Consider the following 12,967-nt stretch of genomic DNA (forward strand, 5'->3'; position numbering starts at 1 on the left):
GGGTATGTGGAGAAGGCAGGAACGGGATACTGATTGGGGATGATCAGCCATGATAACATTGAATGGCGGTGCAGGCTCGAAGGGCCGAATGGCCTACTCCTGCGCCTATTGTCTCTGTATCTCTATGTATTTATGATGCTGTTATCAATGCCATTAATTGCATATCTTCCCCATTTATTTGACTTCACAAATTACTGCACCACACTTGCTTTGCTTATTCTCTATCTGCCATAACCCCATCCATTTCTGTAGTTGATCTAATTCCCACTGCATACTTTGACAGCTCACCTCATAATCCGCGATCTGAGCAATCTCGGCGCCATCTGAACGCAATTTAACAGCCAACCGGGCTACGCTGATGTCCAAGTCAGCTAAATCTATAGCCCTAATGGCAGAGGTCCCTAGCACACATTCTTGTGGAACCCCACTGATCACAGATATCTGGTCTGAATACTAGTCAGGGGATATGGGGAGAAGGCAGGAACGGGCCAGAGGGCTTCCCGACGGTGGGTACCTTCAAGAGAGAGCTAGATAGGGCTCTTAAAGATAGCGGAGTCAGGGGATATGGGGAGAAGGCAGGAACGGGGTACTGATTGTGGATGATCAGCCATGATCACATTGAATGGCAGTGCTGGCTCTAAGGGCCGAATGGCCTATTCCTGTACCTAATGTCTGTTGTCTATTGTCTAAAGAGCTTTTGTTTGAGTGCCATCTAAGTCAAAGAAAAGACTGTACATGAATATGTTTAAGAAGGAACTGCAGATGCTGGAAAATCAAAGGTAGACAAAAGTGCTGGAGAAACTCAGGGGGTGAGGCAGCATCTATGGAGCGAAGGAAATAGGCAACGTTTCGGGTCGAAACCCTTCTTCAAAGCGTCCACAGTGCACAGATAAAGGATAATGGGTATATGAACATTTAGTTCAAAGATATAAAGCTTAGTTTCGATAAAGTCTGACGTTGTTGTCTACCAGTAAGCTAGTTGTGATTAATTACCCTCCTAGGATAAATAAAGTTCTCCCGTATCGTATAGTGAATACACATGACCAGATCATTGTTCAATTGTTCAATGTTCCATGTGTTATTGTGTGGAGTTTGCCAATGTTCTCTGTGACTTCGTAAATATGATCTGGATGTTCCCGATTCTTTCCACATCCCAAAGACAAGTGGATTTATTTAGAACGGAGATGAGGAAACACTTTTTTTAGAACAGAGACGAGGAAACACTTTTTTAGAACGGAGACGAGGAAACACTTTTTCACACAGAGAGTGGTGAGTCTGTAGAATTCTCTACCTCAGAGGGCGGTGGAGGCAGGTTCTCTGGATGCTTTCAAGAGAGAGCTAGATAGGGCTCTTAAAGATAGCAGAATCAGGGGATATGGGGAGAAGGCAGGAACAGGGTACTGATTGGGGATGATCAGCCATGATCACATTGAATTGCGGTGCTAGCTCGAAGGGCCTAATGGCCTACTCCTGCACCTATTGTCTATTGTCTATAGCAAATAATTGGCCATGGTAAATTGCCTCCTTGTCTGCAGCTAAGAGGTACAATGTGGACGTACAATAGACCTTCAGTAAAACACAAAGAGTTGGACTAACTCAGTGAGTCAGTCAGCATCTCGAGAGGGAATGGATGGGGAGACTTTTCACATCGGGACCCAACAATTTGGGATGAGATGAAGGGACTGAGCAGTGTTTAGTTTAGAGATACAACGTGGAAACAGGCCCTTCGGCCCACCGGGTCCATGGCCGACCAGCGATCCCCGCTCATTAACACTATCCTACACCCACTAGGGACAATTGTTACATTTACCAAGCCAATTAACTTGCAAACCTGTATGTTTTGTGGGAGGTTGTGGGAGGAAACCGAAGATCTCGGAGAAAACCCACGGGGAGAATGTACAAACTCCGTACGGACAGCACCCGTAGTCGGGATCGAACCCGGGTCTCCGGCGCTGCATTTGCTGTAAGGGGCTTGTTTCTGGATTGTGTATCTACTGTATATGACTCTATAAACTTAACCCGAGATAGAAAAACACCATTTCTGTGCCCTGGGCATAGGCTACGGATAAATGTTTCCAGAAGCCAGGCAAAACTCCCTTGTTCCTCTTCCTCTACCCTAGTCGAAGGCTCCATTATTTCTAAACAGCTGTAGGCCCTAAGGCATTTTATGTTCCCACGGATGGTGTGAAGGACACACAGTTTTTATTTACTTTCCAAGAGAATGGGTCATGTCGTTGCTTTACAACCAGGCAGAGTGCCAGAGTCCTACAATCCAATCCAATCCAACTTTATCTGTTAAGCACTTTAAAACAACCAATGTTGACCAAAGTGCTGTACAGAAGAATAAACAAGACATCATAAACAGACAACATAACAGCTCACATAAGGCGCAAAAATTACATATGAAATACAACAATAAATTAAAAGACATAAAACATGAGTAAAAATAATAGCCACAGAATAAAAGCAATCAAAATAAGAAATTAAATCAGGTAAATAAATAAAGTCGACATCTTACTGGGTATCAAAGGCCACGGAGAAGAGATGGGTTTTAAGAAGTGATTTAAAAACAGACAGAGAAGAGGCCTGTTTAATGTGGAGAGGCAGATCGTTCCATAATTTGGGTGCCGACACAGCAAAGGCACGGTCCCCTCTGAGCTTCCGCTTAGTTTTAGGCCCACTCAGGAGCAGCTGATTATCTGACCTGAGAGAGCGGGCGGGTGTATAAGGGTGTAGAAGCTCAGATAGGTAGGGCGGGGCAAGACCATTCAGGGATTTAAAAGCAAATAAAAGAGTTTTAAAATGGATCCTAAACTGAATAGGCAACCAGTGGAGTGAGGCTAAAATGTGCGAAATGTGCTCATGTTTACGTGTGCCAGTTAAAAGACGTACAGCTGCATTCTGTACCATCTGGAGACGGGCGATGGAGGACCCACTAACCCCCACATACAGTACATTGCAGTAATCCAGCCGAGTGGTAACAAAGGCGTGGATTACCGTCTCAAAGTGCTGCCTTGACAGAATTGGCTTTATTTTGGCCAGCTGCCTCAAATGGAAAATGCTTGATTTAACAACAGCCTTGATCTGACTGTCAAATTTAAGCTCAGGGTCCACTTTAACCCCTAGGTTTGTGATGCTTGGTTTGATATACTGGGCCAGGGAGCCCAGATCTACAGGGGGGGCCCCAGTGGTGCCACCAAAAACCATTACTTCCGTCTTTTTATCATTACTACAGCATGGAAACAGGTCCCTTGGCCTAACCCCCTTACGGCAACCATTAAACGGGGACATGTTGGTCGGAGTGGGCAAGTTAGGCCCAAGGGCAGCTTTCCTCACAGCAGGACCCTATCTAAGCCAACCTCATTTGTCACCCTGTCCAAATGGCGGGACTGTCATATGCTGAGAGAATGGAGCGGCTGGGCTTGTACACTCTGGAATTTAGAAGGATGAGAGGGTCTCTTATTGAAATATATAAGATTATTAAGGGTTTGGACACGCTTGAGGTAGGAAACATGTTCCCGATGTTGGGGGAGTCCAGAACCAGGGGCCACTGTTTAAGAATAAGGGATAAGCCATTTAGAACGGAGATGAGGAAACATTTTTTCACACAGAGAGTTGTGAGTCTGTGGAATTCTCTGCCTCAGAGGGCGGTGGAGGCAGGTTCTCTGGATGCTTTCAAGAGAGAGCTAGATAGGGCTCTTAAAAATAGCGGAGTCAGGGGATATGGGGAGAAGGCAGGAACGGGGTACTGATTGGGGATGATCAGCCATGATCATATTGAATGGCGGTGCTGGCTTGAAGGGCCGAATGGCCTACTCCTGCTCCTATTGTCTATTGTCTATTGTGCTACTTGTCCACTGCAAAAATGTGTCCAGTTTTTCTTCACTCCCTCACAGTCTATACGAAGATTGAAAAATAGACTCCCTCCTCTCATCTCCCACGCGCCATGCATCTTAAACCATTTGAAAAAGGGTCCCAACCAGTAATGTCACATATCCATGTTCTCCAGAGATGCTGCCTGACCCGCTGAGTTACTCCAGCACTCTGTGAAACATCACCTATCCATGTTCCCCACAGATGCTGCCTGACCCGCTGAGTTACTCCAGCACTCTGTGAAACGTCACCTATCCATGTTCTCCCCAGATGCTGCCTGACCCGGTGAGCTACTCCAGCACTCTGTGAAACATCACCTATCCATGTTCTCCACAGATGCTGCCTGACCCGCTGAGTTACTCCAGCACTCTGTGAAACATCACCTATCCATGTTCTCCATAGATGCTGCCTGACCCGATGAGCTACTCCAGCACTCTGTGAAACATCACCTGTCCATGTTCTCCATAGATGCTGCCTGACCCGCTGAGCTACTCCAGCACTGTGTTCTACGCAGTCTTAGAGCTTACAGACCCTTTTTTCCAAGATAGGAAATATCACAACCTAGAGGACACAGCTTTACGGTGAGATAGGCAAAGTTTAAGATAAACCTGCGGGACAAGTGTTTTACACGGTGGCCAGTGAGTGCCTGGAACTTGCTGTTGGGGGTGGCGGATGAAGCCGATACAATAGTAGCATTTAAGAATTTTTTGGATAGACACATGGACATGCAGGGAATGGAGGGATACGGGGGGGGGGGGGAAGAAAGGAAAAAGGAAGAGGAGGAGCCCGAGGGCTGAGGGGGAGCTGAGAAGGGGAGGAGACATCAAGGGCTACCGGAAATTGGAGAATTCAATGTACATGCCGCTAGGGTGCAGACTGCTCAAGCGGAATATGAGGTGCTGCTCCTCCAATTTCCGGTGGTGCTCACACTTGCCATGGAGGAGGCCCAGGACAGAAAGGTCGGATTCGGAATGGGAGGGGGAGTTGAGGTGCTGACCCACCGGGAAGAGGAGGTAGTTGAGGCAGGTACTAGCACAACATTTGAAAGACATTTGGACAGGTACATGGATGGGAAAGGTTTAGAGAGATATGGGTCAAACACAGGTAAGTAGGACTAGTATAGATGGGGCATTTTGGACAGAGTGAGCAAGTTGAGTCGAAGGGCTTGTTTCCTTGCTGTATGACAATGATTCTGTTCGGCGCTCGAGTTTGCGCCAACCAGCGATCCTCGCACACTAACACTATCCTACACACACTGGGAACGATTTCAGCCCACCTCGCCGAAACGCTCAGATCCCCGAGGAAGTATTTAAGAGGATTAGTTCGGCCATTGGGAAAATGGGTTGGAGCTGATCCAGAGCGCAAACCGATTAGGATGATGTGTCAGGACCAGATAAAGATGAATGGCTTCAAAACAGCTCTCTCTGATATTGAGGTTAATCCCCTCAGTTGAAATGACAAACAACAGTACTGCTCACAATCCCAAAAGATGAGTACTTTTGGTCACACAAATCCCGCAGACGTATTTTATCGAGGAATGGAAGTGATTGGTGCGTGGGTTAGGAAGAGGTGGCGGGATTTTGGAGAGAGTGCAGAAGAGATTTTCCAGAGTGTTACCTAGATTAGAGGGTTTAGTTTAGCTTAGAGATATAGGCCCTTCGGCCCACCGGGTCCGTGCCGACTAACGATCCACATATGCCAACACCATCCTACACACACTAGGGACAATTTACAATTATATCAAGCCAATGAACCTACAAACCTGCACGTTTTTGGAGTGTGGGAGGAAACCGGAGCTCCCGGAGAAAACCCGCAGCGAGATCGTACAAACTCCGCACAGACAGCACCCGTAGTCACAATTAAACCTGGGTCTCTGGCACTGTAAAGGGCATGGCCCATTTGGGCGTCATTTGCGCTTCATTTACGCATCACGTAGAAAATTGGTCAGCGCTTTGTGACACGTGGGTGACGCGTGCATAACGCATGGAGAGGCGTGGAATCGCATGTAGCGGTATTGCGCGGCGCTCCAGGATTTCGGAGTGTAACAAAATCCTTGTGCGCCACCTGCGTGACGTATCGCTTACGCACGCTGACGCATTGGCTACACACGCTGACGCATTGGCGTCGCACGCTCACCGTGCGTCAACGTCCATAAACATGTGACGCCGCGCGCCGCCCATACGCAGTCGGCCCGCCGTTTACGCGTCATGTAACAACTAACCTCGTCCACACAGACCTCTTCCTGAGTTTCTTGCTAGCCTTTGTTGTTGTCCTCCTGCCTGGCTGATCTGTAAGTATGAGGGCTGCTGCTAACAGAAGTCTCTGTTGCTGTAGCAATAAAATCTGTAGTTCTTCCATGATGGTCATGATGCAGAATAGGGAAGCAGGGTATTCTAATGACGCCACGAGCACCAGACGGATGTGTGACGCATGATGACAAGCGACAGTCACTACCGGCCCAGCCCGGCCCGTAAATGACGCGCAAATGTTCCCAATGTTGGGCGAGTCCAGAAATGGTCCCAATGTTGGGCGAGTCCAGAACCAGGGGCCAGTCTTAGAATAAAGGGGAAATCATTTAAGACTGAGGTGAGAAAAAACGTTTTCACCCAGAGAGTTGTGAATTTATGGAATTCCCTGCCACATAGGGCAGTGGAGGCCAAGTCACTGGATGGATTTAAGAGAGAGTTAGATAGAGCTCTAGGGGCTAGTGCAGTCAAGGGATATGGGGAGAAGGCAGGCACGGGTTGTTGATTGGGGACGATCAGCCATGATAAACAATGAATGGCGGTGCTGGCTCGAAGGGCCGAATGGCCTAGTCCTGCACCTATTGTCTATGTTTCTATGTTTCTATGTTTCTATGATGAGAGACATAGGCAGGGTGGACAGTCAAAATGCTTTTCCCAGAGAGCAAACGTCAAAGAGATGGCATTGCTTTAAGGCGGGAGGTATCAAGTTTAAAGGAGATGCGCTGGGGGCAAGTCTTCTTTACACAGAGGGTGGTGGGCGCCTGCAATATTCTATCAGGGGTGGTGGTGGTGGAGGAAGGTAGGATCGTGGCACTTGCGTGACTTTTAGATAAGCACATGGACCTGCAGGGAATGGAGGGAAATGGATATTTGTGCAGGCAGATGAGAATTAGTCTTGGCATCATGTCATTGTGAGCCCAAGGGCTTGTTCTGGTGCTGTACTGTTGCATGTTGCATGAACCTGGCTCACTGGATCAGTCAGGCAGCAACTCTAACAGCTGTGTCACACAGGGCTTGGCCTCTATCACTCTATACCTCAGGCGAAGACTTTATCCCTTGGAGCGCGGGAGGAAGAGGAGTGATCTCATAGAGGTGAACAAAATCATGAGAGGAATAGATCGGGTTGATGGAAAAGGCAATAGACAATAGGTGCAGGAGTAGGCCATTCGGCCCTTCGAGCCAGCACCGCCATTAAATATGATCATGGCTGATCATCCCCAATGTTTGTGTGAATTGAATTGTTTGTGTGTCTTGTAGGAATTGTTTTGTTTGTATGGCTGTAGAAACTGAGTTTCGTTTGAGCCTCACTGAGGATTGTGGATGATTGGGGATGATCAGCCATGATCACATTGAATGGCGGTGCTGGCTCGAAGGGCTGAATGGCCTACTCCTGCACCTATTGCCTATTGTCTAAGAAACATTTGAACAGGTACATGGATTGGACAGGTTTAGAGGGATATGGGCCAAACGCAGGCTGTAAATAGATTGTATCTGTGTTTGTGTGTAGGTGTGTTTGGATGTGAATTTTCACTGGATAAATGATTAATTGTGCGGTTTGTATTCCAGGAGGCAATCTTACCACACCGGTCAGGACATTGTGAACTGTGGGACATGTCGGGACTGTGCCTGCATTATCTACAGGTAAAGACAGCTTTTGCCTAACACCAGACCCATGCCGAGGAGCCAAGACCCACTCTCCTCACAGGAGGGATAATGTTCCATTTAACCATGACAGCTCGTGCATGAATTCAGCTGCGTATGGCTCTGTTCATTAGAGATATTTCGAAGGCTTACACGTTATTAAGCCGATATGGTCTCTGGGGAGACAACCAATTCTCATCCATTAGTTGGCATTAATATATGTGCTTCATTAGGCAGGGCCATTATCATCTGATGGTTGCTGATTGCATAATAATCATGTATAAATTATATAGGCACCAAGTTGACCGGTGAAGTAAGCAGAACTAACAAGAGATTTGATAAAACGTCTTCCCTTGCATGAGGTTGGGGTGGGAGAGTGCAGTACAAATCTGTCTCTGTGGAGTTGTAAAACACGCAGTAATCAGATCAGCCATCCTCTAATATTCACACTGTCTAATATTCACACTGTTTAAGAAAGAACTGCAGATGCTGGAAAAATCGGAGGAAGACCAAAATGCTGGAGAAACTCAGCGGGACAGGCAGCATCTATGGAGCGAAGGAATAGGTGACGTTTCGGGTCGAGACCCGTCTTCAGCCTGATGTGGGGGTGGGGGGGGGGGGAGGGAAGAAGAAAGGAAGAGGCGGAGACAGTGGGTTGTGGGAGAGCTGGGAAGGGGAGGGGAAGGAGGGAGAAAGCAGGGACCGCCTGATATTGGAGGTCAATGTTCATACCGCTGGGGTGTAAACTGCCCATGTTTCTAGTTGTGACAGGACGGTTCAGTTGCCTGATAACAGCTGGGAAGAAACTGTCCCTGAATCTGGAGGTGTGCGTTTTCACACTTCTGTACCTCTTGCCTGATGGGAGAGGGGAGAAGAGGGAGTGGCCGGGGTGCGACTGGTCCTTGATGATGCTGCTGGCCTTGCCGAGAAGACCCGAAACGTCACCTATCTCCTTCGCTCCATAGATGCTGCCTCACCCGCTGAGTTTCTCCAGCATTTTTGACTAACTAATATTCAGCCTGATGTGTTTGCGATAGATGGGACGCCTGGCTGAGCAGTGTGTGCTAATGGGCACCCTTCTATTACAATGTTGTGTGGGTTCAGTGTCGGAGCCCATGACAAACTGCTACTTCCGAGCCTCTGGCAATGGAGGAGGCAATGGGCAGAGATGAAACGGAGATGGAATGGTGTCAGATAAGCAAAGATTAGGACTTGCACGGTGGCAGGCGCGATAAAGCTGCTGCCTCACATTGTCAGAGGCCCAGGTTCGATCCTGACTATGGGTGCTGTCTGTATTAAGTTTGTACGTTCTCCCTGGGTGCTCCGGGTTCATCCCACACTCCAAAGACTCCATGCAGGTTTGTAGGTAAATTAGATTCTGTAAAACTATAAATTGTTCCCACTGTGTGGGATAGTGTTTGTGTACTATCACTGGTCAGTATCGCTGGTCGGCGTAAACACGGTAGGCTGAAGGGCCTGTTTCCGTGCCGTATATGTCAAGGCTAAAGTAAAGAGTACAGCACAGGAACAGGCCCTTCAGCCCACAATGCCTGTGCTAAACATGGTACCAAGATAAACTAACCTCCTCTGCCTGAACGTCAAGAGGCAAGAGTGTTTTATTGTCATATGTCCCAAACAGAACAATGGAATTCTTACTAGATAGGGCTCTTAAAGATAGCGGAGTCAGGGGATATGGGGGGAAGGCAGGAACGGGGTACTGATTGGGGATGATCAGCCATGATCACATTGAATGGCAGTGCTGGCTGGAAGGGCCGAATGGCCTACTCCTGCACCTGTTGTCTATTGTTGATCGCTTAAGACTTGGGTTTGCATTATGTGGTCCAATTGCTCTCTGAGTGGCAAAATCTCAGCTGTGAACTAATGGTGAGCAATGTCCTACCTTGATTACAAAGGGTTAATGGACCAGAATACAATGACTACAATTATAACTCCATCCCTGATAATAGTTGGGCCTCTTTGTCGCTTGACGTTTAACGTGGATCATTCTGCCAAAACTACTTGATCAGAAGCTAATCGGTTTATAGTATTTTAGGCACACACCATTTAACTATTATCTCTGCAACTGAATCCAAACTGTGGTCTCCCATAAAATATTTTAGAATTATAAAATGTGTTCCCCACATACAAAGTTCACTCAATAATCATTACCTGCACTGAACTAATAGCTAGCATAGACACAAAGTGCTGGAGTAACTCAGCGGGACAGGCAGCATCTCTGGAGAGAAGGATAGGTGACGTTTTGGGTCGAGACCCTTCTTCATAGGTAGGGTAGCCAACTGTCCCGTATTAGCCGGGACATCCCGTATATTGGGCAAAGTTGGTTTGTCCCGTACAGGACCGCCCTTGTCCCGTATTTGACCGCTACTACTTGGGTCGAGGGGACTGTCGGGTCGGAGCGCCACGTCCAGCCCCCGCCTCACCCGTCCCGACGTAGTGCAGCCCATGGAGTGCAGCAGCAGCACCTCGCCCGTGGCCCCATTGGTCGGCAGCCCGGCCAGCTGTCCGACCTTTGGACCTTTGCTTACCGCCGACACCACCACCCCCCCTCCTTCTCACGGCTGAACATCGGTTCATGAGTTGGATGGGGTGGCGGACTTTGCACACAACGTAGCACGGCCCGGGGCCAAAACTCCTCAGCTGGCCCGCCGGCTGGGCTTTGTGTGCAGTCCAGCACCCGGGCCAACTCATCATTCACCCAGCCACGGCCCAGTCAGTCAACGAATTGCCGTCGGGAATTTGTCCCTTATTTTGACCTTTTGTCACTTATTTGGGAGTGAGAGAGTTGGCAGCCCTATTCATAGGTGTTGCGATTCTCCTTGGAGGTTTCTACAATGCCTGGGCAAGATGGCCAATGTGCGCCTGTCAGAGAGGCAATGGTTGTACAACGCTTTTATTGGCGCATATATTTACCTAGTGATATTCCATTTATTTGCATCCAAATCAGTAAATAATCTTGCTATGTACGGGCACAGTCATGCTTGAGTATTAGAGTGGAAATGGTCAATTACATTGCGGTGGCACAGTTGCGCAGTAGAGTTGCTGCCTCTGTCGAGAGAACCCTTCTTCAGACTCGCCAACAGTTTTACAAGGTTAATTCCCAGGATGGCGGGACTGTCATATGCTGAGAGAATGGAGCAGCTGGGCTTGTACACTCTGGAGTTTAGAAGGATGAGGGAATCTCATTGAAACATATAAGATTGTTAAGGGTTTGGACACGCTAGAGGCAGGAAACATGCTCCTGATGTTGGGGGAGTCCAGAACCAGGGGCCACACAGTTTAAGAATAAGGAGTAAGCCATTTAGAACGGAGACGAGGAAACACTTTTTCTCACAGAGAGTGGTGAGTCTGTGGAATTCTCTGCCTCAGAGGGCGGTGGAGGCAGGTTCTCTGGATACTTTCAAGAGAGAGCTAGATAGGGCTCTTAAAGATAGCGGAGTCAAGGGGATATGGGGAGAAGGCAGGAACGGGGTACTGATTGGGGATGATCAGCCATGATCACATTGAATGGCGGTGCTGGCTCGAAGGGCCAAATGGCCTACTCCTGCACCTATTGTCTATTGTGTATTGTCTAGTGTCTATTGACTCTCTGAGTTACTCCAGTATTTTGTCGACCCGTTGAATTACTCCCGCATTTTTCTGTCCGTTTTCCGTGTAAACCAGCATCTGCAGTTCATTCCGACGCAAACTGAACGAACAGCTATTCAACACAATATTAAATCAAAGAGAAACAAGGGAGACTGCGTTGGCAGGACTTTATTGATTTGAAAATGTAAGAGACAACATTAAAGACCATCCACATGATATGTCGAGTATGTTTAACGATGAGAAGACCTGAATCAGTAACTTAAAGAGAAAATCTGAATCTCCCATGAATCCGTGAGGCATGATGTTACAGTTGTATAAAAACATGAGGGGACTTGATAGGGTGAATGCACAGAGCCTTTCTTCCCAAGGTTGGGGTATCAAAAATCAGAGGACAGAGGTTTAAGATGAGAGGGGCAAGATTTAATGGCGACCTGAGGGGCAACATTTTCCACACACAGGGTGGTGGGTCTATGGAATGGTGTCTATGTACCTGTGTATCTTGTGCAGGTGCATCTGAATATGTATGGGTTGATGTGCAAGTCAATGTGAGCAAGTCTGTTTGCATCTGGGGGTGTTTGGGAGAATGTGTGTGTGTGTGGGGGAGAGTGTGTGTGTGCATGCGATCGATTGTGTACGTGTGCGAGATAGATTGTATGTATGCGTGAGTGTGTATGTGTGTGAGTGAGTGTGTGTGATGTGCACGAGTGTGTGTGTGTGCCTGCGATTGTGTGTGTGTGTATGTGTGTCTGCGAGTGTGTGTGTCTGCGAGTGTGTGTGTCTGCGAGTGTGTGTGCCTGCGAGTGTGTGTGAGTGTGTGTGTCTGCGAGTGTGTGTGTGTCTGCGAGTGTGTGTGTGTGCACGAGTGTGTGTATGTGTGCGAGTGTGTAGGTGTGAGGGAGTGCATGTACCAGCGAGCGCATATGTGTGCAGGTTTATGTGTGGATGTGTGTGTGTGTGTGTAAGTGGGTGAGTGTGTGTGCGTGTGTGTGTGCGAGTTTGTGCATGTACGTACGGGAGTGTGTGTGTATGTGAGTGAGTGTGCGTGCGTGTGTGTGTGTGTATATGGGTGAGTGTGCATGCATGTGTATGTGTACCAGTTTGTGTGTATGCGTGCAAGTGTGTATGTGTATGTGGGTGTGCGTGCGTGTGTATGTGTGCAAGTTCGTGCGTACGCGTGCAGGTGTGTGTGTGTGTGGGTGAGTGTGCGTGCGTGTGTATATGTGTATGTGGGTGAGTGTGCGTGCGTGTGTATGTGTGCCAGTTTGTGCGTACACATGCAGGTGTGTGTGTGTGTGGGTGAGTGTGCGTGCGTGTGTATGTGTGCAAGTTTGTGCGTTCGCGTGCAGGTGTGTGTGTGTGTGGGTGAGTGTGCGTGCGTGTGTATATGTGTATGTGGGTGAGTGTGCATGCATGTGTATGTGTGCCAGTTTGTGTGTATGCGTGCGAGTGTGTGTGTGTATGTGGGTGAGTGTGCGTGTGTGAGAGTGTGAGTTCATCTTGTACTAGAAAGTAATGACTTCAGCTGGTCCAATATCTCTTTCATCTAACTGCCTGGCAGAATTGCTCAGTCAGCTGCCTCATGATGCAGTAATGCTTCATTC

At 48.1% G+C, this 12,967-nt stretch overlaps 2 protein-coding genes across 2 annotated transcripts in view; one reads left to right on the forward strand and one right to left on the reverse strand.

Annotated features, from left to right (window-relative positions):
• Nucleotides 1–12,967, reverse strand: part of LOC116987847 (dedicator of cytokinesis protein 2-like) — a 1,012,655-nt gene that overhangs the window by 501,559 nt on the left and 498,129 nt on the right. The gene's annotated exons all lie outside the window — the stretch shown is intronic.
• Nucleotides 1–12,967, forward strand: part of LOC116982653 (protein INSYN2B-like) — a 128,964-nt gene that overhangs the window by 56,184 nt on the left and 59,813 nt on the right. The window contains exon 3 of the mRNA XM_033035970.1: nucleotides 7,686–7,760. Within this exon, the coding sequence (XP_032891861.1) occupies nucleotides 7,686–7,760 (75 nt within the window). The remainder of the gene's footprint in view (nucleotides 1–7,685; nucleotides 7,761–12,967) is intronic.

The sequence above is a fragment of the Amblyraja radiata genome, chromosome 1 (genome assembly GCF_010909765.2).
Source record: "Amblyraja radiata isolate CabotCenter1 chromosome 1, sAmbRad1.1.pri, whole genome shotgun sequence".
NCBI lineage: Eukaryota > Metazoa > Chordata > Chondrichthyes > Rajiformes > Rajidae > Amblyraja > Amblyraja radiata.